The sequence below is a fragment of the Hypoxylon fragiforme genome (genome assembly GCF_022984875.1).
Source record: "Hypoxylon fragiforme strain CBS 206.31 chromosome Unknown GGS25scaffold_1, whole genome shotgun sequence".
In the NCBI taxonomy this organism is placed as follows: domain Eukaryota; kingdom Fungi; phylum Ascomycota; class Sordariomycetes; order Xylariales; family Hypoxylaceae; genus Hypoxylon; species Hypoxylon fragiforme.
Window position 1 is genome coordinate 3,348,106 of NW_026054756.1, and position 22,848 is coordinate 3,370,953.

The 22,848-nt window shown below is 47.5% G+C and overlaps 7 protein-coding genes across 7 annotated transcripts; 3 read left to right on the forward strand and 4 right to left on the reverse strand.

The window, feature by feature from the left end:
- Window positions 1–616: 616 nt before the first annotated feature.
- Window positions 617–3,220, forward strand: GGS25DRAFT_517303 (uncharacterized protein; the record flags this gene model as incomplete). The annotated part of the gene is made up of 4 exons (XM_049263368.1): window positions 617–1,366; window positions 1,549–2,025; window positions 2,076–2,183; window positions 2,237–3,220. 4 exons carry the CDS (start codon window positions 617–619, stop codon window positions 3,218–3,220), a joined length of 2,319 nt encoding a protein of 772 aa, XP_049121792.1.
- Window positions 3,221–4,476: 1,256 nt separating this feature from the next.
- GGS25DRAFT_51567 (uncharacterized protein) lies at window positions 4,477–7,638 on the reverse strand. The gene is made up of 3 exons (XM_049263104.1): window positions 7,155–7,638; window positions 6,668–6,850; window positions 4,477–6,163 (listed from the first exon to the last, which is right to left on the reverse strand). The coding sequence occupies exons 1-3, from the start codon at window positions 7,355–7,357 to the stop codon at window positions 4,627–4,629; spliced, it is 1,923 nt and encodes a 640-aa protein (XP_049121793.1). The 5' UTR covers window positions 7,358–7,638; the 3' UTR covers window positions 4,477–4,626.
- A 2,255-nt stretch (window positions 7,639–9,893) lies between these two features.
- GGS25DRAFT_471810 (uncharacterized protein) lies at window positions 9,894–12,127 on the forward strand. The gene is made up of 2 exons (XM_049259376.1): window positions 9,894–10,652; window positions 10,713–12,127. Exons 1-2 carry the CDS (start codon window positions 10,084–10,086, stop codon window positions 11,500–11,502), a joined length of 1,359 nt encoding a protein of 452 aa, XP_049121794.1. The 5' UTR covers window positions 9,894–10,083; the 3' UTR covers window positions 11,503–12,127.
- A 279-nt stretch (window positions 12,128–12,406) lies between these two features.
- GGS25DRAFT_471815 (uridylate kinase) lies at window positions 12,407–13,464 on the reverse strand. The gene has a single exon (XM_049259377.1). It carries the CDS (start codon window positions 13,183–13,185, stop codon window positions 12,502–12,504), a length of 684 nt encoding a protein of 227 aa, XP_049121795.1. The 5' UTR covers window positions 13,186–13,464; the 3' UTR covers window positions 12,407–12,501.
- A 277-nt stretch (window positions 13,465–13,741) lies between these two features.
- Window positions 13,742–14,523, reverse strand: GGS25DRAFT_471817 (uncharacterized protein). Its single transcript, XM_049259378.1, has 2 exons — window positions 14,276–14,523; window positions 13,742–14,130 (listed from the first exon to the last, which is right to left on the reverse strand). The coding sequence occupies exons 1-2, from the start codon at window positions 14,485–14,487 to the stop codon at window positions 14,103–14,105; spliced, it is 240 nt and encodes a 79-aa protein (XP_049121796.1). The 5' UTR covers window positions 14,488–14,523; the 3' UTR covers window positions 13,742–14,102.
- A 1,438-nt stretch (window positions 14,524–15,961) lies between these two features.
- On the reverse strand, window positions 15,962–17,991 carry GGS25DRAFT_51755 (uncharacterized protein). The gene is made up of 3 exons (XM_049263409.1): window positions 17,349–17,991; window positions 16,827–17,294; window positions 15,962–16,762 (listed from the first exon to the last, which is right to left on the reverse strand). Exons 1-3 carry the CDS (start codon window positions 17,763–17,765, stop codon window positions 16,151–16,153), a joined length of 1,497 nt encoding a protein of 498 aa, XP_049121797.1. The 5' UTR covers window positions 17,766–17,991; the 3' UTR covers window positions 15,962–16,150.
- Window positions 17,992–19,973: 1,982 nt separating this feature from the next.
- On the forward strand, window positions 19,974–22,362 carry GGS25DRAFT_471842 (eukaryotic translation initiation factor 2 subunit gamma). The gene is made up of 4 exons (XM_049259379.1): window positions 19,974–19,996; window positions 20,246–20,841; window positions 20,907–21,893; window positions 21,950–22,362. The coding sequence occupies exons 2-4, from the start codon at window positions 20,324–20,326 to the stop codon at window positions 21,978–21,980; spliced, it is 1,536 nt and encodes a 511-aa protein (XP_049121798.1). The 5' UTR covers window positions 19,974–19,996; window positions 20,246–20,323; the 3' UTR covers window positions 21,981–22,362.
- The last annotated feature ends 486 nt before the right edge of the window (window positions 22,363–22,848 follow it).

Sequence of the window (22,848 nt, forward strand, 5' to 3'; positions counted from 1 at the left end):
CCCATTTCAAATATTAATTGTTCTTTCCTTATTTAATCAACGCTAATTGGAAGTTAATTCAGCTAAGCAGATAATAAATTGCGCCGCCCCGCCCCTTTTACACGAGGAAAAAAAAATTATTATTAAGTGATAAACCCGGACATCCTCCCCTACTAACTTACATACCACATACCTTATTACCATGCTTGATGGCTACTTACCTATCCGCAGAATTGTAACTTTCAACGATCGAGTTTGGTTTCCTTGTTCCATTTTAAAAACATTGGAGTAATCCTACTCATAGGTACTACTCACAGGTATGTAACCTTTCCTTGCCTAACATTTTATAGGTAACCATTCCCATTATTCTCTAGACAATCCACTATAAATAAGGCACAGGCACAGGCGCAGTAGTGAATAGGGCTGACTGAATTTACTAGGCCCCCAAGCAACAAGTAGCAAGGTGTCAGCAAATACATACATACGCAGTATAACGCGTCTCCACTCCTTTGGAAAAAATATACCCTAAAAGTCATCTTTTTGAAGACGTTTAGAGGATTTACAACGGCCTGGACTCTTTAAGAAATCACTATAACTTTAATGTCCATTACCAAGCTGTGCCGCAATCGCAATCGCAATGGAAGTGCAACCATCTCCATCGCCAGCTATGGCCACGGAAACGGCCGCGGAAACGGCCACGGGAGCGGTCACGGGAACGGCAACTCCTACAACGCCGGCACAACCTAGGCCTAGTCCAGTATCATCCACACAAGTCATGTCACCAGCTAAACCTCAGCCCAACCCTGCAACGCACTATCCTAATGGTCTTCCACGTAGCATTAATGGTCTAAAGAGCAATGGTGTTAACGGAACCGGATCATCATCTTCGGCATCGGGTAGAACAACATCAGATGCATCTACGCCACCTGTTCGACCATCTCCAATGATGGCAACACCGGGCCCAGTTATGCCGCATCCTTCGGCATCAGCATCAACATCAGCACCCGCCCCGACCCCGGCTTCGGCCTCGGCACCGGCATTTGCGCCTACACCTACACCACACAAATCATTCCACACCACACCAATATCACAGACCCCTCCGACAACACAAGCGCACCGCTATGTGCAACGCCAGTCATCTAGCCTGCCTCACAAGATCTCTATTGTTGATCCACCTAGCGCACACTTAAAGCCTCGGAGTACATCTCACCCTCAGGGATTTCCATCTCCCAAGAGAGAGCACCATCTTGAGAATCCTAAATATATGGACGATCTTTCGCGCCTTACGCATGCTGTGCAACAGTCGGTCCCGGCTGCCGTGAGAAGGGTGGTCCGAGATAATTGGGAAAAGTCCCTACTTGGTTCGGAATTTCATTCCGCATTCTTGGTGAGTTTATTGTTCCGTTTGCTTACCTGAGCTTTCACTCGTGATGTTTTCGCAGTCCTCGTCGATCCTACCACAGCCGTTGTTTGAGTTTTCTGGTTCGATGATTCTCGTCGCGCTCAATTATACCCCCTTTCCCCTTACGCACATGAAAATTCTTCTTCTTTTACTAATACAGCCATCAGTTGAATGCGGTCATCCACCACTGCAATGGGGTTATTATTCGTCGCTCCATTAAAGATTTCGGTGCCAAGATGGTTTCCGAATCTAAACATGAGATCGTCGCGCATCTCCAATCTGCTGATTTGGATGAAGTGGTCGATGATATACTAGCCAAAGCTAGCGACTATTTCTTAGACAGGGCATTAGAGAAGAGGTTAAGAACTATCGAGGCGCGTTCTCTTATCAACGCTCTGGCTCGAGCTGAGCGACTGGGTTATGAGAACAGCGATGCCCTCGATGATCAAATAGATGGAGCACCGAGGTTCAACCCAGCCCCAACATCATTTAACCCGTCGGTCAACTTGAATTCTGTTGATCCGAACCCAAGATCGATACCGATGCCAAGCCCCTCTGCTCTACCGCATGAAAATCGTCCTCGTCAGGTTTTGCAATGTCCGTTGTGCTGGCGCAAATTCGACGACGTTCAACCACATGATTACGTGAGTTTCAGCCTTATCCTTTACTTGAGCGCATACTAATATAGAAACAGCATGTTCAGAAACAAGTTTGCACGAAGGATCCGCCTAGTCAGGAAGGGTTTCCCTTTTCGTGTAGACATTGTGGTGCGGGCTTCATAACAAAGGTTGGCCAGCAATATGTAAGTAATCACATATTATGATCTCATTGACTAGTAACTTACATCAGCAATAGCACCTGAATAACCATGTCTGTGGAGAGCATGGCACCATGCCGGCAACTCCTAAAGCACCTGCAACTTCGGGATCACCGATCATACTATCCTCCGGTGGCCCTAGTCCAGTTCCATTTCCTTCGTCTACCGTGCCTCAACCGTTAGGGAGCCAGCACCAATTCCATGTCCCATCTCAGTATGCTACGACGCCGATACAGTCTAAGGCACCGACGACGCCAACCCCCAACTCATCAACTAAGGATAATCCCTATGCCCATTTGAATGCCAGCACTCGAGAAAGATTGGAAGAAGAACTCCGCCAAGCCGAACTCACGTACTCTGCTCGCTTCAGGGAAGCGGAGCATATTCCAGATCTAGCGCAACGGCAGACTAGATTGGAAGGCCTTCACAACAGTTTCAGCACAAAGCAGAGTATCATCCGAAAGAAATACGGTGTTCGTCTTCGTAACCGACGCACTAAGGCTGAAATCGACAGCGAACGTCTTCGTATGGGATGGAAGCACGAAAGCTTGAGTCAGCCAGAAGGAACTCCAAGCGCTAAACGCCAACGAACTGACGATGGACCTGAAGAGATAATCAATCACCTGACCGTCTCAGAAATGACGACAGGTCTACGTGGATCGAATGCTACTGCGGCTACAGTTGATCCCACACTGCCGAAGCCTAGCCCTCCGGAACAGCCGGCACCAGCTCAAAATAGTCTTTCGTCCTTTCAAAGAAAAGGTTATCGGGTCTCTTCTCACCATGCGCAGCCCAAATCAGTTTCTCCAACGGATACTAAGATGGAGGAGGTAACTCCTCCACGAATTGGCTCAGCTTCTGGGCCGGTAATTATAGAAGATGACCGTTCAGAATCAACAGATGACGATTCGAACGATGATATCCCTGCCAGTCTACCACCACCTCGTCGAACGAGTGGCACGCCACCAAGGGGTCTCGCAGCAGCCCCTCACCGTCCTCCTAGCTCCTCTGAGAAGATTTAGTGGTAAGCCTACTTAATCATTAATCTCAGGGGCCTCACTTTTTAGTATACATACGCGTACAGATATTAGATGGCGACGAGGGTGCTCAGGAGCATTGCATTGCAATACCCATCAACTTCCACATGGCGTTTACAAGGCAGGGCATGATAGCATAAAAAACTCTCTCCTTACTCTTCTTTTCCTTCTACACGGGGCCGAGGTATTGCAACAAAAACGATATCCGGAAGTGGTCCAGAGTTAATGGTTGGGAAGCAATGGATGCAGGATCAGGGATAGGATGGGTTGGGACAGGATGAAGGATCCTAGGAAGGCGTCCAAAAATATTGATGTACTGCCTCGTTGCATTGCAGTACTGCGATCCTAATCGTATACATAGTACAGTAGTCGTGGCAGAAGAAAAGAAACCCCCGAGAGGAGAGGCACGAGTATCTAGGTGCGTTGGGGTTTTGGGCGGTCTCGCCTTAGTAGCCTAGGCACCTAACCTAGGTAGTTTGGGTTTGCGATGGATTTGTAATTTAGATACATAAACTACTTGGTATCTGCCTATCAACCCAGGTGGTAATGGACGCATCGCGCAGAATTCAGTGTTCTTGTTACAGTCTGTCTTGTCGTTGGTCTATCTAAGTTACTAGATCATCTACCTAGGTATCAGGTAGGTAGGTGAGTAGGGAAGAAGGGAGGTAATGATGATTGATGTCCATATCACGGACTCTGGCATAGGTCGTTGGCATTGGTTATTACCTACCTACCTATTGTTAACTATCATCAAAAAAAAAAAAAAAAAAAAAAATCAAAGCCTCATCTCTCCGTCTTAAAATCCAAGATCCTCACCCCCCACCCCTATTCCTAACCCCCCGCACAAGACACAAACAAATCAAGTCATAAAACACATAACCTACCTGCTTAGGTAGGTAGGTTATCTAAGTTTCAAAAAAAAAAAAAAAAAAAAAAAAAAAAAAGGATCAAACGTTCATCTTCACTTTCTCGTGTCTACCTGAAAACCGATAGATAGATAGATAAATAGATACAGGCACCTAAAATACCTTCTCATAGCGGTAAATGACTAACTACACTACATACTGTATATAACGCATTCATAATATAACGCGTGCATTGACGATCAAAACGATATAAACTCCCCTAACTAGGCTTGTGTGAAATGCTTTGCTTGCTCATGATATATCTGGGTATTCTCGACCACAACATACGTTCAATATTCCCCCCCCCCCCCCCCCCCCCCCCCCCCCCAACCAAATGTAGGTAAATAAGGACTTGGGTATTCGTCCCCCCTTTTCCTTATTTGGTATCTGTCGGTGGACAAGGTCTACCGACAGTATCCCCTATTCCCCGTGACCAAGTATACCTATCTGGACATATAAGGACTCGAGTATCCATCCATCCCCCCCTTACGCACCCGTAACCCTCCGCACCCACAGCGTCGTGGGCTCGTACTCTGCATCGCGATCCATACGCTTATACGCACGATGGAGCTTCAGGCCCAACTCGTAGGATTCCCTCTCGACATCGGCGAGCTCCCCCCTTAGTTTTTCCACCTTCCTCTTCTCATCTTCGCGCTTACGGACCACGGCCTCGCTCGCTAGGAGGTTGTCCGTCGGCATGAGCTCCGTCATCTGCTTGATCGCCGTGTTCAGGTTGATGCGGCGGTTTCCGAGCGCTTGCAGCTTGGCGTTGAGCTGCGCTACCCTATCTTGGGTTTGCGACAGTGTCTCGGGCGGCGCTGGTGGAAGGGTCTTGCCTTTGTCTCCCGACTCGCTTAATTTCGAGGTTGGTTTAGAAGTCGCACCTGGTGGCATGTAGTACGGCGAGTCGAGGCTGATCTTGACTGGCTCGATGGGACTGGTTTTCCGCGAGGAGACGACACTGTCGTAGCCCGAAACAACAGGGCGCTTGCGGTCGAGGATCGAGGGGCCCGGTTGGGGAGATGACTGGGTGTAATGCTGTGGCGGAGTGGGGATGGGCGGTGCATCTTGATCGATGCTCCCTCTAGGAGTCGATGATTGCTGAGATGTCGCATAAGTGGTGACGCTAAACCGAGAAGGCGGTTGTGCCCAATTATCCGAAGATGTGTTTGGTGGAGGTTGAGCCGGTCGGGGGTCTTGCTCAGAATATATCGACGAGGACGTTGATGGCTGGTGTTGATGACCGGCTCCCGCAGCTGGTTTCCTACGCACTGCTTTATCGCTTGACGGAATACGTAGTGATTGATGAGTCGCATTGTCCTCGGATAGGGGTGGACTCGGATATGTGCGAGGATTAGTACTAGAGCTCGTGACTGCAATGTTGGACGATTGCGTCGGAATATCTTGTTGATTTGTGCCGTAGGCTTGAGAAGAATGTGCGGATTCGGATCCAACAGATTCAATAGGAGACAAAAGACGGACTTCATGGCCGCCTTGCTTGGTGTTCTTACGGGGAACCTTTAAGGGAGCGACGTCTTTCTTGTCGTTGACAGGAGCAACAAGCGCCGATCTGCCACTGGCTCCCCTCCATTCGGGCCGTGAAGCTGGTTCAGGTTGAGAGCTGTCACTGGGGTGTCGTATTCGACGTAGACGGTCGCCAAATGAGTTTTGGTTATGCTGAGGCTTCTTGGTTGTTGGAGGAGATACTGAACCTGATTGAATTCCGAGGCCCTGGACGAATTCTTGAGGGTTGATTTGGGAGGGTCGACCCTTCATATTGGTGGTGGGTTCCCCGGTATTTGGGTCCCAACGCACGTCATGGCCATGAGGCCGTGGCTGCTTCAGTCTTTCCCGTGATTTAGATTCGCGAAGGGCGTTAAATGCGGCGTCTGAGTCCTTTCGACGCTCGCGGCGCATTACAGGAATGCTGCGCGGTTCAGTCTTCGGATGACCCCGAGGTTCTACGGCGAATTGAGACATGTCTGGAGCCTCATCTATGGGAGAGACATCGCCTGAATTTGGACTGGAACGCGGTGGTGACGTTAGCTTCATCTTTAATTTGACGATTGCTTCCTTCGTTCGGCCGAGGAAGCGGATATTTTTCTTTCGTTCAAGATTTTCAGAGACCATAATGAATATACTTCTTTTCCAAGAGGGAAATATGAAAGCATTTTTCAAGAAAAAGCTACAAGATTATGAAGTGAAGTGTATGTGTGTAATCGGCCAGGATAAATGGGTGACTAGGAACACATTCACCTTCATGCAAACAACTTGAAATCCGGATTCAACCAAGTTTCCACTCGGTGACCGAGTAACCAAGTGTACCTTGTTCTTTTCTTCAACTTCCTTCTTTTTAAGGACAGTCACTTTCCTTCCTTTTCTTTTCTCTTTCTTTCCTATCTTTCCTGTCCCCCAGCTTATCTAATTACATATTTATCTACTAAGTAGATACCTAGGAAGGTATCTAATAAAAAAAGAGAGGGGGGGAATGAAAAAAAGTGAAGGAAAAAAGAGCAATTGCACTTACTCGTCTCTTGGTGATAATACGTCAGGAGAACTTGGCGGTGAAATCTCGTTTGGGTCGTGACGCGCGATTTGGACTCGCAACTGCTGCGTTGCAAACGTAGCAGCGTTGGGTGATGGCTGTGAGTAGATCGACGACACCGGGCGGCCGAGATTAGAACCAAGATTAGACCCAAGATTTTGATGACTGCGAATTCTTCCAGTTAGCATGCTGTATATATTAGAAGCATCATACGTATGATATGACGCATGTCGCAAGCAGCGGCGCTGATAAATGCAGTGCGAGAATGACAATTCTCTCTGGGACCTTCCGCCGGGTCTCAGCTCTCCCTGAATCATTCATGCTGTCTTCTAATTGCTTGCTATTCAGTGGGTATAAAAGCATGAGAACCCCAGCCCATAAGAGACCATTGATTGCCCAAGTGCTCATATTGGAGGTATTTCGGGCTGTGAATATATTCCCAGCCTTAGATTTGACCAAAGTCGCTTACCTTTCAGGAGGATAGTAAGGCTCCCTCGCGGGCCTGGGAGGTGTAGCACCACCTTTGATCGAATATTGATAATTATTGTCTCCGCCTTTTATGCTATTACGAGCATTGTTGGACGCCGAGCGCGATTTCTGCCAGGCTTCGAGCTTCTTCCTATCCAGAGGTGCGCTCTTGTCCTTTGGCGCATTTCGAAGACGGTCGAACATGGCGACTGAGTACCAGGTTAAATGTAGGTATATGTGTATTCTACAAGGTATGCGATATACCACTAGACAGGCTTCCCGAAACTTCCTGGATCCCCCTCGCCGTGTAGGTGTACACTCTCCTAGCGTTGCTTGAACTGTGTTAGATCGTCAACCAGGGTACGATGCCTTATACCAGGTGACCTTGGCTGGATTGCCTTCGTCGCAATCGTGGTGGGAAATTTGGAATCTGCTGCTTCTTCAACCACTCCTTAGAATTGTATATCATATACTGTAATATGATAAGACCTTGGAATTGAAATGGTATTCGGGAAATACCGCCTAGCTCTTTTTTTTTCTTTTATTCTTTGAGATATTTCGACCCCAAATGACGGTATAAATCGTGTCCTCTCTCGTTTGTTTGTCAACTGCTTTGTGCTGTGCTTATTATTTTTAAATGCTTGGCGAGTTGTTGCTGAACCACATGATTTTGTTGTCGCATAGGTGGCCGAAAACTGGGACGATTCCAGGTTAGGTTACTTCATTAGTTGTATATTTGTTGTATTATTGTCCAGGTCTCGCATGTATGTTGTTGATTGCTGTGTCATGTATGTTTGTTTTTTTGTTGTTATTATTGCTGATGTTGTTGCCAACTTGCTGTTCGAATGGACTTGGGGCCAAAATGATAGCAAATGATTCAAATGATTGCATGGATGACGGTGACAGACCAGGTCGTTTCCTACAATGCCAACTTATGCAACTGCAACCTATGCAACCAACCTCAAGGCTATTGCCAGGTGATTGAAGATATCGGCCGTTGAAAGCCAATAGATGCGCGTCTCGGCCGTCACGCTAAAGATTGGTCCCTGAAAATTAGGAACCTAAAAGTTATGCGTTAAGAAGATAGAGTTTTAAGGTATATAAGGTATACAAGGTATAAAAGTATAAAAAGTATATAATATGATTAACCAGCATCAATTAAATATTGAAGGTATTCAATATGAATCCCAGATATTGAACATATATTGAGAATGTGTAAGAAAAAAAAATGAGGAATTGAAAAAAGAAAAGAAAAAAAAAGAGAGCTGGTTCGTTGAGTCGAAAATAGAAAACACCCCCACATTGAAATGGCTACCGAGATGACCTTACGCCAGCTTCCTTAAATGCTACTTTTGGATCCTGAGAATAGCATTGGCAATTGCAATGATTACATATTGGCATGTACGTGCAACTGTACCTACACCATAAATAGTATTAAATACAACCTACCTCCTCCAACCAAAGTCCAGACATCCTGCAATCTTGTGGCAAGGTGCCATTCAGTCCGAGGGTCAACATCGAATAATTAAACTTCAAAGTCCCTAGCAGCCCTAGGCAGGTTATAAGCCGCCTGGACCCTGTGGAGATGCAGGGCAACTGTTTCATCCTAAACTACATATTTTATGTTTACGGGTTCGTAGTACTATGTACGGCGTAAAAGCGCAAAGAAGCCAGAAGAGATGGTGGGGTTGGTCTTTTCTGAGCCAATCATTTATTTCTGTTAGACAAAATCCATACCATACATATGTACTGTATGTATGTAGTTGAGGTTCTGTAGAACATCTAGAATTTCCCGAGTAGCACGTCATGATGCGTTTATGTCTTATGTATGTATGTATGTACGCATGTATGTCTTGCTTGCTTCAGATGCGTCTTTGCTCATACTGCTGATATAACCAGTAGTTATAGAAAGTAGATGGCTTTGATGACTTCAAGGTTACTTACAATCATATGTAGCAACCCAGCACAAAATACATCATTATATTAACACCACGACTTGTGTTTATCACTATTCTATATACGAATTCATCGTTGAATATACAACAATAAGATATATAAGATATATAATATTATTTCAACATATGTCAATAAAGAAAGAACGAAGCGTATATGAACCAGAGCCTGAATAAGTAAACACAAAATTAGGTACCTACAGATAGCAAGTGAATTGTAAGGATGGAGATGGATGTCAACAGTAGAACCTTGAAAATCAGTTGTCAGACTTGCAGTTAAACACCTGGTCCATGCTCCAAATGCTACCAGGCTATTATGTGTAGGTCCATAGTACCACAGTACATGCCTGCCTCAGGCTGCCTGCTTGTTTGAGCATATGGACCCACCTATCTTGGCCACTTTACCAAATTTGTCCCATTCCTTTGCTTCCGAAGTTCTTCCCTCAATCTGCAACAACAATTATCCGAAACATGGTGTGGAAAATCTTCGGACTTGACATCCCCAAGCCCGGATAAACCTCTGCAGCTAGCTCTTCGGATAATACTCGGCTAAATACTTGGCACAGTACCATGCTAAGAATACTTTTTGCAGAGATGTCGCTCGCCAGTGCCCCTCAGAGCCCCTCCAGGCCATCCACTAATTCTCTTACCACAAGAATTCAAAACTTTTTCCAAGTCAGTACCAATCCCAACTTTTCTGGACCCCGTCGAGGTCGTCGCCCTGGCCAAATTGCCTATTACACCTCATCAAGTCAAGCGGTTACGTCAACATCAGGATCCTCTCTAATATCTAGTCCTAATCAGAACCTCTACAACAATTCTGATAATCACAATTACCCACAGAACGACACCCAAGCTCTCCTCGACGGCGTCACTAAGAAACTCGAAGCAGAACTCGAAGCAGAACTCAAAAAGCTTGAAAAAAGCCGACTTCGACTCCCGTATTCGTTTTCCAACTCTAGTAATACCACTTTGACCATGGCTGCCCCAGAGCAGCAGCTGGCCACGCGCCCGCAACAGCTCGTCTTCGTCGATGGAGTCTTTTCGGACTTGGCGCAGGAGATGGCCGATTATCTTCATATCAGCGACGATGTGAAGCCCCTCATCGAACAAGATCAGAAAGATGAGGTTCTTAAGAAGATAATTCTCGCATCCGTCGCTCTCCATTCGGTTCCCGAAAAGGAGTTCACTGCGGCCTACAACCTCCTTATCCATCTCGTTCTACAGTCCGACAACATATCCATGTTCCTTCCTCGAGTTTGCGACAACTTAATGAAGCCCGTCGGCTCCTCGCTTCTGAACGGTCCCAGCCTATCGCTCAATGTTCTTGGCAACATCTTTAATTTGCTTGAGCCAGAAAACCCTCTGCGATACAATGTTTTCATGACTATCTTGCGATTCATCAAGGAGAATGGTATGCTCGACACCATCACCAACTATCTGTCATCGCTTCCGGAATGGTTCAAGGATTGGGACACCAACGAAGAAGACCAACGAAAGCTATACCTAGAGGTTGCTGACGTAGCTGACGAGTATCTGCGAGAAGAGTAAGTGAATAATTTATGTTAAGCATCTCGCTATTAATTAGCTAACAATGAATGGTACAGTCTCTCATTCCAATATATACTCAAGGCACTCAACACCTTTGACGATGAAGAAGTCAAGTCGGAGGAGGCCGCAAAGCTTGCTCTCCGCGCCCTGAAGATTGCGCTCGAATCTCTCAACCATCTAGATTTCCAGGACCTTCTTGCCGTCCCGGCCATTCAGGTGCTCTCGGACACGCACCCGGTTTACTTCGAGCTGCTCACAATCTTTGCCGAAAAGGATTTGGAAGACTACAATGATTTCAATGACGAGCACGAAGGCTTCATCGAGAAGGAACATCTTAATGGCGAGGTCCTTCTTCGCAAGATTCGGCTACTCACCTTCGCAAGTCTTGCAGCAAGCGCCCCCAGCCGTGAGATTCCATACGAGCAGATCGCCAAGGCGCTTCAAATTCCCATCGAGGAGGTTGAATGGTGGGTCATTGACGTGGTTCGTGCCAATCTTGTCGAGGGAAAGTTTGCGCAGAAGAAGAAGATTTTCAATCTTCACCAGACCCGTTACCGAGTCTTCGGCGAGAAGCAATGGCGCGAAGTGGGCGACCGCCTCGACGGCTGGAAGATACTGCTTCAGAACGTGATCGGTACCTTGCGACGAGGACAGGCCGATGTCGAAGCACTTAAGAAGCGCGAACAAGAGGACATCGAGCGACGTCTGGCGAATGCAGGCATCGGTGGGAACTCTTCCGGCTTTGGTGGCTTTGGCGGTGGCGGACGACGGGGTGGTGGTGGTGCTGGCGGTGGTGATCGTAGCGAGCGTGCGCCCCGCAAGGAGCGCACCGACGACGACGATTAAACGACACTACCTCCTTTTACCTTCCCTCTCTTGTTACGATTCCCGGCTTTTGATTGATGGCATGAGGCACGGTCTATGGCGTATTCGGCATTACAGGGCGAGAGTTGGCCCCCCCATACTTTTGATTGCGCATGATTCCCAGGATTAGTACTACTTGGCCAAAGGTGATGGAGGCGTCTCTACGGAGTCCCCCATTCACACTGACGCGTTGTGGTAGTTGCAACCCCTACTCCCTTAGTCTTTGTTCAAGGGGGTATGAAGGGGCCGCAGGAATGATGACGATGATAATGAGCAACCTCGAGGTTGTCAATTGATCCAGGGGCTGGCCGGTTCGGGGCGATCGATGCTTTACAGAGGCTTGTTTGTGTATTTAGAGGATACAAAAAAGTTTTCAGGAACGCATTTGCGACTGAATTCAACCCCACCCCGATTGCAAGGGATATGAAAACTTGTTCTTAAGTGATTCTATATTCGTGTGTCTGTCTTGTCTCTTCGCAGCGTGAAATTATGGCAGCAACAGCTCCATAGTAGAAGCTACCTAACTGAATGCTTGGAAATATATCGTCACTGGCTTGGATCGGTGGGTAGGTAGGCTATTTTTGAATGTTCGTACGTCCGCAATCATCGTGTATTCTCGTCTCTTTTCTGTTTCTGTCTCTCTGGCTGTCTGCAATGTTTGCCTGTCTGTCTGTCTGTCTGTCTGTCTATATATATGAGGCGGAAGACGTCTACTACGTCTACGTCTATCTGAACCAAAAAGGAAAAGAAAGAAAAAGAAAAAAACCCCTGCTGCGCATATGCTTTTTTTTTTCTGTAGTAGAAAAGAATAATAACTCGTTTCCATTCACACACAGGTTACTGTCTTATCTTTAACCTTCCCTTCCCCCACCCACCCCACCCCACCCCCTAAGAACCCGGAAATGTCTTCTTCGCACAGAAGGCACAGAAGGCAATGAATATCACGGCAAATTGTAAACAAGACCCAGGACAACAAGCCAGCTACGCGAACTCGGGCCCCAGCCTCTCGGCAAGATGCCTCCTGGTCTCGGCGAAGACGGCGTCGGGCTCGGGGGTGGCATCGATGCGGACGACGCGGCGCTGGGAGTCGAAGTAGTCGACGACGGGGAGGCTGGTGTCGAGGAAGGTGCGGAAGCGCTTGCGGATGGAGTCTGCGTTGTCGTCCTCGCGGCCGGAGGTCTTGCCGCGCTCGAGCAGGCGGCGCTCCATCTCGGCCTCGGGGCAGTCGTAGAAGAGGACGAAGCGGGCGGGCACGACGGCCTCCTCGAACTTGTGCGCCTGGTCCAGCTTGCGGGGGAAGCCGTCGATGAGGAAGCGGCCTCTTCTTGTTTTATCAGGGGAGGAGGAGGAGGAAGGGGGGGAGGGGGAGGAGTTGAGGATCTCGCGCATCGAGTTCTCGAGCAGGGCGATGGTGACTTCCATGGGCACGATGAGCCCGTTGCGGATGTGGTGGCGGATGAGGTCGCCGAACTCGGAGTCGGGGCGGTTCTGCTCGGCGCGCAAGAGGTCGCCGGCGGAGAGGTGCGAGAACCCGTACTGCGAGACGAGGTTGGAGCATTGGGTGCCTTTGCCGGCGCCGGGGCCGCCGAGGACGAAGATGACGGTTACGGCGGCGGGGTCGAAGACGGGGGTCGTGCGGTCTTTGAGGGTGTCGATGGTGGACATTTTGGGGGATTGTTGGTGGTGGTTGAGTTTGAGTAGGGGGTTTGTTTTGGTTTGTTTTGGTTTGTTTGTTTGTTTATATAGGTAAGGGGTATAATACGTTGGATTAATATAGAAAGGTATTATAGTAGTTATTTAGAAGTGGTGACGAGTGGAAGTAAAAGGAAAAGAGGGAAAAGAGGATCCTCTGTACAATCAACAATTCAAGTTGTACTAGGTTAGGTAGGTAGGTAGGTAGGTAGGTAGGTAGGTAGGTAGGTAGGTAGGTAGGTAGGTAGGTAGTAAAGTAGGTAGGTGACACTTTCGATTTGTTTGTTGTCTCCAAGTTTTCCAACTTTGAAATGTTTCCAAGGTAGAATTAATTCAATGCGACGGCGTAATTTCTCCCACCTGTGATATATTAAGTACTTGTTGTAAGTCCCCCCCGCATAGTTGTACATAGACATGCCCCTCCTTGTAGTCGAGCTCCACTTCGTCATGTGTTATCAGCTATTATCGAATAACTATAAACTCGATTAATGCATGTTTGAATATGTAGATATGTATGTACCGTACATACGGAGGTATACGGTATATATTCTCTACGAATACCCTCTACAGTGTCTAGCTACCTTATTATATTTGTAGGTAAGCTGCAAGTATCTAATGGTTGAGAATATGATCTCTAGCGTTGACACTGCCGAAGATGGCTCATAGGCTTGCGGAAAAATGAGTTGACTTCGAATAGTCTATCAGAAGTCACCTGTATGACGGGGAATCATGGTATGGACATTATGAGAGATGAGAGTTAAAACCTAGCTTTTTTATACATAACTATCTCCTACCAATACCCGTGGATATACTATAGACTCCATCGAAGGCCGACGAGAAAGAGCCACTGAATGTAGGTACATAAATACTGTTACCCAATATCTAAGCAACTATCCAGCCCTCCTCGCGGACACATTCCTATATATCATCCGTCAACAATACCTTCCTATCTGAGTTTGCAAAGCAGCTAGGAATACAGCTTATACAGGTAAAAACTAGCATGGGAGAAGGAAGGAAGGAAGGAAGAAAGAAACAACCCTTAAAAAAACAAAGCAAAACTCACCTGCTCTCCGCCCTCGACCTAGCCAGGAGCACATAGCCCGCCGACCCCATGGCGATGATGGCTGCGAACGGCCAGAACTTGACCGCGTTGTTGGGGCCCCTGGGCGGCTGAGCGCTGTAGCCTCGTGACGGGGATGGATGAAAGGAGGTGCCAGAACGCCAAGTTCGAAACCGGGAGGGCTGCCGCGACGTGCTGCTTGTGGTGCCTGCCATTGGAGAGGTGGTGTCCAGGAAAAAAGGGGGGGCCGTTTCTTGTTAATGATTCAGGTTGAGGTGGGCTGGGTAGGTGGTCTCGGTTAACCAGCCGGAAACACTTTTGTTTTCGCTTCCTCGTATCAGCCTCGCTCAAAAGGTGTTATGTACCTTATGTAGGTCTATCAGTTTTGCGCCGCAATATGTATCAATGAAACGAACTGTGTCGGTTGGTCGATGGTTTTTTTTTCTTCGAATATGAGCGCTGATGGGGATATGAGTGGACGAAGCTGTAAGGAGCTTAAAACCGGCCCACTGTCAGCCGATAGTTTACAGTTACTTAGCTACGCTAGAACCGATTCTCTGTCCTTCCCGGCTGGCTGCCGGTCCGCTGCCATCCGGGGTACATGCATACGCTTAACCTAATAGCCCGTACATACATATCAATGATTTCGACGTCAAAATCCTTTGTGCCTTCCCGGGTGCACTGCCCTGCATGCCCTGCAGGTACATACTTGTACATATATTCGTACTAGGTATACTCATTTCGCTTACAAAGTGATATTGATATATCATGTAGCACTGCCAGACATGTCTGTCGTGATACCCTCACACAACATTGAACAGCCTCGTACATCTCAATATTTGATATTGCCTTGACTATAGTTATTATTTTTAGTAATTTCTCTGTTTATTACCTCTTCTTTACCGCTTCTTCCTTCAATACGCATGCTTTCTACGTGTACATAGCAAATGCTATACTTTACCTAATAGTATACACACACACCCTTCTTCCCTTACTTCGCTGAAGAGCCTTCCCGCCACCCGCGTTCGCGTGGCTACACGTGTAAGTACTGCGCCTCGTCGCCTTGCTTCAAGTGACAAGTGCACATGTGGGCTCAGGTCATGCTGGAGGTCGCTATGATATCTATGGATATACCTAGGTTAGATACATACCTGGTAGGTAAGCAAGTAAGTAAGTAAGAAGGCATTATCACTTAAGCTGTCAACACACATCACGATATCAAAGAAGAAAGATAGGTAGGTAGGTAGGTATACAGTTTTTTATATCGGTAGCTAAATACCCTTTCTACCTCCCTGCTACCTGCCTAGGTAGGCTAGGCAGGCCAGCAAGGCAAGCAACAACTAATTAAGATAAAATAATGTAAGTGAGTATGTTCAAAATATAAAAAATAATAAAAAATGGAAAAAAGAGACGTGGTTTGCTCATTTCCATCCCCGAGGTATAATGTAAATATCCCAAGTTCGTTCGCCAGTGTCAAGTAGTTTCCACCAGCAAAACCCATTTCAATCAATCAATCAACAAAAAGAAAATCCCCATTTCCTTTCCTTTCCATTCCTTTCCCCCCCAACCCAACCCAAGATATCATTATCCTCGAGAAGTGGGAAGAATAAAACGCCGTGTAGTTTGTTGTAGTCGTTGTGATTGTTGTTGTTGTTGTTGTTGGTATCTTTGTTGATGTAGACTTGAATCATAAAAAACCACCACCTCTTAAAAGGGGGGAATATCCTATCCAAGCAAGTATCGATTTGACCCTCTCGCTCCAGCTCAGCTGAACAAAGGAAATTAAGGCTACCTTATATATCAGATAACACAATTTTTGATATTTTATATTTTTTGTAACTTTTAGGTTTTTTTCTTCTCGTACACAGGTACATACGCTCACCGCGCATGACCGAAATACGTCTGCGCCGGTGGCGGGCTCTTTACCGCTGCATCAGCATAGGCGCCCGGGATGGGCACGGCGTCGTACTGAACCTCGCCAGGGGCGACCGGGCCATGCTCGTTGGAAGTGCTGGGTCCGGCTGGGCTGCTGGGGGACGTGGGCGTTCGGAATCCGCTCTGGTTCAGTTTAGGGGTGGCCGAGGGGGCTTTGCTTGGCGGGGCCTGCAGCTTGAACGGCTTCTCGGTTGGGCTGCTTGTTGAGCTCGGGCTCGTGCTCGCGAAGTTGGACGGCGGCTCGGCGATCTGCGCTCCAGGCGTGAACGCCGGCCCTTCCGAGATGTCCGACAGCGATTTGTAGGCCGATGGCGGGAAGCGTGGCGACATGGCGTATTGGGAGAAGGATGGTGACTTAGGGCCAAAGCCTGGCGTGTTAGGCGCGGACTGTGATCGCAGCTGAGCCAAGTATAGGTCGGACCGGGCACGGTCTCGCAAGTCCATCGACTTGGCTAGGCGCCGCTTCGTATAGTAGCGGTAGAAAACGACGCTGTACAGAGTGATCGTGATGACGTCAACGACGATCTCAATGATGATACAAATCAGGGCCCAGTTCTAAGGAAGCGCGTGTTAGCTATGGTGCTCGGTTAAAGGATACACTCACACGACTGCTACGTACCTGAAGTCTGCAGACAAGCTCGTAGTCGACCTTTTGCGAGAACAGATCTGACCGATGATTTTGGACGCACGACCATCCCCACATGTCTTGGTTGTTGCTGTTGTTCCTCGTAAATTGGAAGACACCTGCGGCGGCAGCCCACAAGATTATAGAAACGATGAACCAGCCCACTGCAAACAGCGTGTAGTAGACACCAACTTTCTCGGCACGAGCGTGACCACCTCGACAATACCCGATAAAGATGAGGATACAGATGAGTAGATTGACGCAAGAAACGCTTAGCACGAGTATTTGCGGCCAAGTGGTCGTGCTGGATGACCATGCTGGTAACCCGTTTTGCGCCGGTAGGCCTTTTGTCGCGTGGAAGATGGAGAGGGTAGAAGTGAGCATGGCTAAGATGATAAGACTGCAGCTAAAGCTGACACCTCGAAGCGCAAACTTGGCCATTCGCACTTTCGTTTTGAGACCCTACGCTGCGTGTTAGTCCCAACTCGTGTATTACTCAATCATAGAGTGACCTACCAAGTCTCGCCCTTGCTCTTTCTCTGTATCCTTCTCCCGTTTATCTAAGATATCCTCTTCCCTGAATGTCGGGCTTAAGGGGTTCTCGATTTTCCTCGCTGGGGTGCCCGGGATCCTCATCGCGCTCTTCAGGGGCGTCTTTGGCGTCATTGGTACATTTCCGGGTTCCCTACTCGTGTCGTCGTTTATATATCCAAACCCAACATCCGCTGGTTGTGCTCGATCAGATTGTGATCTATTGTCTCTTCCAAATGGCAAATTTCGCTCCTCCACTGGTGAGTAAACCGTCGTAGCTTCAGCAAATCTCGGCGTCCTTGGTGGTTTGAGCGACGATGTCGAAGATGAGCCGGTGGATGATTGCCGCGATGGGCCTAGGTTGAGGGCGGCAGGCCGCCTCCTATCTTCTAACGGTGCCATTGTACCTTGGTGTAGTTTGAAAAGAAGGAAAGTAAAAGAAGGGAAATCTCAGTCTATGCAAGGGGGCTAGCTACTGTATGTTTGTTTGATAGCTTTACACATAAAACCAATACTTATGTAGCTTAAAGATGTAAATGCAGCAGTATGAGATGAGATGGGGAGAGACCAGCTATCGAAGAAGGAAGATATCCTAGAGTAGGGTAGTTGGGGGAGGCAGCGGTTTTGTGTAGGCGCCACCACAAGACCCTACCACCTCATTCGGCCCTCTATAGAAGTATTCTGCATGGGATTGTTAGTCAATGGAGCTACAAGAGACGCAACGGGATGGCTAACGGTGGATCGGGGGTAGGAAATCGGCCGGATGCAAGCCTCTGATAGGACGGCTAGAACCCCCCCAATATCCAAGTAGTACGATTATGAAAATAGACGCCCATAGGCAAATGGCTCGGCGCCAGAGACTTACCTGGGTTGTGTCGGAATCTCCAGGTCGACGTGTCAACGTTGATTTAAATTGTGATGAAGCAAGTTACAGGTTTTCTTGATACTAAACGTGCAGCGGATTTTAAAGACAGGAGAACGGGAGGAAGGCTGTTGCAGAAACCAAGGTGATGCTGACGAACGAAGTCTTCACAGAAGCGAGAAAGGCTGAGTATATGTGAGAGAAGAGGGGGGGTGTACAGATCCCGTTGGGAGGACGATACTTTGTTCCCACGGGTATACATTATACATACACAAGGCGAGATAGGTTTCTCACCGTGGAGGCCACCTACAACTATCTGGGGGAAAGTACTTACATCACCACACCACATATCGGACAGTCGGACGAGCTTACATGGTAAAAGACCTACATGTAAGGTAGTATGTATGTAATTCCATGCAAATTCTCTCATCTGTAGAATCGACAGGCCATTTTTTTTACAGCCAACCGCCTCTTGGTTGCAGCTCTGGGCATGGTGATTGGGGGCTTCAGACATTGCAGACCTACACAATGTACGAATTAGGTGAAGGACAAGACTTACTAGAGACAAGGGACCCCTTCCCGGTTGAGCGCAAGAACGGGAAGAATGGATTATGGTTGGATGCCCTAGGGTGCCTTGCACGAGCCGGCGCGAATCTCCTTAGGCGCTTTCATCACCCCCCTGTTGGCGATCTATCAATTTAATAGGCAGATAATACCCCATGTATGACCCATGCCGTGTGCAAGGTTGAAGACACGGACCAATCAGCTGTTAAAGAGACGTGATATCGTACAGCAAGCTGCATGGATGAGGTTGTACCTGGGCGGTAAGCTTCCAAGTTCCAAGGTTATTACAGCCATGAGAAGGCTTACGGGCAATATTCGGACATCAAGTCCCGACTTTCCCTCGCTGCGCGGCGCACACATTTTCTCTTCTCACAATTTGAGTGAGGCCTTTAGAGCCCGATACTGTGGCGTGGGCGAATAAAATCGACCTGGCCCTAACCAAGTATATGCAGTCTGTTTGATCCATCTTAATTCACCTTGATATACTACTAGGTACTAGTAGTACAGAAGGATCTTTAAGAACATTGAATCTCTTGAAGATTCCTGTAGGTCTCATATACCAAATATCTGAAAGGCCTCTTGTGTAATGGCAGAAGGCTGAATTGGAAGACATTCATACCTATGTATCTAAGTATGTCATTGTCTTTTTTTAGCATAAAACCCCCCATGACAGTGCACTCGGCCATATTGGGGAAAATGATAGCGAGGGTTGGTGGCCGTTGTGATCAGTCGAATGTAACCCAAGTGCCCAAGGACTCTCCTAGGATCGGCACCACGGACGGCGGGAATGAGAAGGGGGGAAGGTCAATTTTGTGATATATGTAATTCCGTCGTGCAACCGCACTGAGGCTAGCTTCGCCTACGTACTATGTAGGTAGTATATGACGGTATGACGGTCTTGGACGATGGCTATATTTAGCACTTCTGTGCGCACAGCCAAAATCATTATACTTCAGGTGTGGCACTCAGCCGTTCGAAGTTCGAACACGGTCTGGATACCATTCAGCATATCTCCATGACGGCCGTGTATTCATTCAATGTGCAGTAATCGTCGGCGAACTGAGGTATCGGTATCGATCATGTATATGCCTACATGTAGTACTCGAGTCTCGTGTTTAGAAGATTTCTAGAAGACTTGCGGAGGGAAGATGTATAAAATGTTAGAAAAGTGCAATTGAAACAAGAGACATTTCAAAGAATTATAATTGTAAGTTATTCACAATTTGATGTTCTATACTAGGTATAATATTCACAATTTGAAGGTCTATACTAGGTATAAGTAAATATGTACATAGTGGATTAGGTTGCCCCTCCTTCCTTATCTTATCAGCGCAAAGCAGAAGGAGTCATACACAACCTCGAACTTCTTTACGAAAATTCCCAAACCTAACACCCAAACGTCATTTCGTAACTTCTTGAGCACTCAACTCAACTAATCTCATCGCTTACTCTACAGATTTAGAAATCGACAAAAGACGGACAAGTGAAATAAGAAAACAAACGCTTAGTTTTTTTGTTCTCAAATCACTCCACAATGTCGGCGCCTGACAAGTTTGGCAACGATATCGAGTCCGAGTCGGATTCTGGGAATGAGTCCATCAACGATGGTGTTGAAGATGTGGAGGAACTAGATCAAAAACCACTCAAGTCCGCCATGAAGAAATCACCAATGGCTGCCGTTCCTATCGAACGTCCTTATCTTCCTCCGCAAACCGACGCGAAAGACCTCGATCTTCCATCGCTAACCCCTCTCACCCCCGAGATCATCGCCAGGCAAGCTACGATCAACATTGGCACCATTGGCCATGTCGCCCACGGAAAGTCCACTGTAGTAAAAGCCATATCCGGTGTACAGACCGTCCGTTTCAAGAATGAGCTCATTCGAAACATTACCATCAAGCTAGGTTACGCGAATGCCAAGATCTACAAGTGCGACAACCTCGAATGTCCCCGACCTGGTTGCTACCGTAGTTATAAGAGTGAGAAGGAGGTAGATCCTCCCTGCGAACGCGAAGGGTGCAGTGGTACTTACAGACTTTTACGCCATGTTTCGTAAGTCCATGATAATTATTATTACGTGCCTATCTTGCTAGCACCAAATACTGACAAGTTTGTAGCTTTGTCGATTGCCCTGGTCACGATATTCTCATGAGTACTATGTTGTCAGGAGCTGCAGTCATGGACGCTGCTCTTCTACTCATTGCCGGAAACGAATCCGTACCTCAACCACAGACTTCCGAGCATCTGGCAGCCATCGAGATTATGAAGCTCGATAAGATCATTATCCTTCAGAACAAGGTCGATCTAATGCGCGAAGAAGCTGCCCAGCAACACTACCAGTCAATTCTGAAGTTTGTGCGCGGAACACCTGCCGCCAAGTCCCCTATAATTCCCATTTCTGCCCAGCTGAAGTTCAACATCGATGCCATCAACGAGGCTATCGTCAATACCATCCCCGTACCTCCTAGAGATTTTACTCAAGAGCCGCACATGATGGTTATTCGATCCTTCGATGTCAACAAGCCTGGTGCTGAGATTGAGGAGCTGAAGGGTGGTGTTGCAGGTGGCAGTATCTTACACGGTGTGCTGAAATTGGGTGATGAGATTGAGATAAGACCAGGTATCGTGACCCGTGACGACAAAGGTGCTCTTCAATGCAAGCCCATCTGCAGTCGTATTGTATCCCTGAATTCTGAGTTCAACGACCTGAAATACGCTGTTCCTGGCGGTCTTATCGGTGTCGGAACTCGCATCGATCCTACCCTTTGTCGTGCTGATCGCTTGGTTGGTTTTGTTCTCGGCCTCAAGGGCCGTCTTCCTGCCATCTACAGTGAAATCGAAGTCAACTTCTATCTACTGAAGCGACTGCTTGGTGTTCGAACAGCGGACGGCAAGCAAGCCAAGGTTGCTAAGTTGGCTAAGAATGAAGTGCTCATGGTGAACATCGGTTCTACTTCAACCGGTGCGAAGGTGGCTGCCATCAAGCAGGATGCTGCGAAGCTCTCATTGACTAGTCCTGCCTGCACAAATCTGGGAGAGAAGATCGCCCTCAGCCGAAGAATTGAGAAGCATTGGCGTCTAATCGGCTGGGCTACCATCACAGCGTAAGTTTCCGTTCTAGTGTGTATAATGTTGCCATGTTTACTAACGGATATGATAGTGGTGTTACATTGGAGCCTACCGAATCGTGAGACCTACACCTGGCTCGCAAGAAACAACTCGTATTTTACTTTAGAGCATCGATCAGACGTATGAACAGACGGTAGCTCTTAGGGGAAGGGGAAGGGGAAGGGGGTTCGTTATCAAGAAGAAAGTGCCTCGAGCACTTCGCAAGGAGACGACGGCCCACCCCCGGGGATAGGCAGGGGAAAACCCCAATGAGGCTTTGTAACTAAAGAACGGCGACTAAGGAAATGGATTAAGGATGAAGTCGTGTACCTGCGCACCGAATCAATGCAGTTACTATGCTTCAGAATTCTAAAAGTCTTTTTTACTTTCTCCCAAGAAGTAGACTGGTAATAGCATAGCGATTGGCTAGGTACCTAGGCAATGATATGACATTGCTATACTAAACTGAGCTGGTTGATATAACCTAACCTAGTGACTTCGTAAGCACCTGTAGCGCCTACATATGGCACGGCTTGGGTATGCTGTTTAAGTAACACTGGGTATCTACCTACGTATCTGGATACCTAGGTAGTAAGTAACTTTATAGTAAAGCTACCCAAGCTAGGTACATGTAGGGGTTTATGGGGGGGGGTAAAATGTCAAGCCGTGGTCGTCTATAGCTGTAGATCGTGAGTTTGAGATCGGAGGTAACTATTCCACATGGATATCTAACCTACCTATCTACCTAGAAGCAAGTAAGTAATAGTTATACCCATCCTGATGCTTCCGTGGTGTACCTGTCTACCTACCTACCTACCTACCTAGATAGATAGATAGATAGATAGAAAAAAACGGTGCTTTGGTAGCTACGTGCCCTAGGTAGGTAGGTAGGTAGGTATCTCATCTACCTAGAATAGGGGCAGGCTATATGCTATATATTAAGAATGAAAA

Excerpts from the sequence above, each read along its gene's own strand:
- GGS25DRAFT_51567 (XM_049263104.1), bottom strand. The coding sequence starts at position 7,357 with ATGTTCGACCGTCTTCGAAATGCGCCAAAGGACAAGAGCGCACCTCTG. Across the intron at positions 6,851-7,154 it reads CCTTACTATCCTCCTGAAAG|TCATCAAAATCTTGGGTCTA; the intron begins GTAAGCGACTTT and ends AAGAATTCGCAG. Across the intron at positions 6,164-6,667 it reads GTATTATCACCAAGAGACGA|TCCAAATTCAGGCGATGTCT; the intron begins GTAAGTGCAATT and ends ACCGCGTTCCAG.
- GGS25DRAFT_471810 (XM_049259376.1), top strand. The coding sequence starts at position 10,084 with ATGGCTGCCCCAGAGCAGCAGCTGGCCACGCGCCCGCAACAGCTCGTC. Across the intron at positions 10,653-10,712 it reads GACGAGTATCTGCGAGAAGA|TCTCTCATTCCAATATATAC; the intron begins GTAAGTGAATAA and ends TGAATGGTACAG.
- GGS25DRAFT_471815 (XM_049259377.1), bottom strand. The coding sequence starts at position 13,185 with ATGTCCACCATCGACACCCTCAAAGACCGCACGACCCCCGTCTTCGAC.
- GGS25DRAFT_471817 (XM_049259378.1), bottom strand. The coding sequence starts at position 14,487 with ATGGCAGGCACCACAAGCAGCACGTCGCGGCAGCCCTCCCGGTTTCGA. Across the intron at positions 14,131-14,275 it reads AGGTCGAGGGCGGAGAGCAG|GAATGTGTCCGCGAGGAGGG; the intron begins GTGAGTTTTGCT and ends GATGATATATAG.
- GGS25DRAFT_51755 (XM_049263409.1), bottom strand. The coding sequence starts at position 17,765 with ATGGCACCGTTAGAAGATAGGAGGCGGCCTGCCGCCCTCAACCTAGGC. Across the intron at positions 17,295-17,348 it reads AAGAGCAAGGGCGAGACTTG|GGTCTCAAAACGAAAGTGCG; the intron begins GTAGGTCACTCT and ends CACGCAGCGTAG. Across the intron at positions 16,763-16,826 it reads AGCTTGTCTGCAGACTTCAG|AACTGGGCCCTGATTTGTAT; the intron begins GTACGTAGCAGT and ends GCGCTTCCTTAG.
- GGS25DRAFT_471842 (XM_049259379.1), top strand. The coding sequence starts at position 20,324 with ATGTCGGCGCCTGACAAGTTTGGCAACGATATCGAGTCCGAGTCGGAT. Across the intron at positions 20,842-20,906 it reads AGACTTTTACGCCATGTTTC|CTTTGTCGATTGCCCTGGTC; the intron begins GTAAGTCCATGA and ends ACAAGTTTGTAG. Across the intron at positions 21,894-21,949 it reads GGCTGGGCTACCATCACAGC|TGGTGTTACATTGGAGCCTA; the intron begins GTAAGTTTCCGT and ends CGGATATGATAG.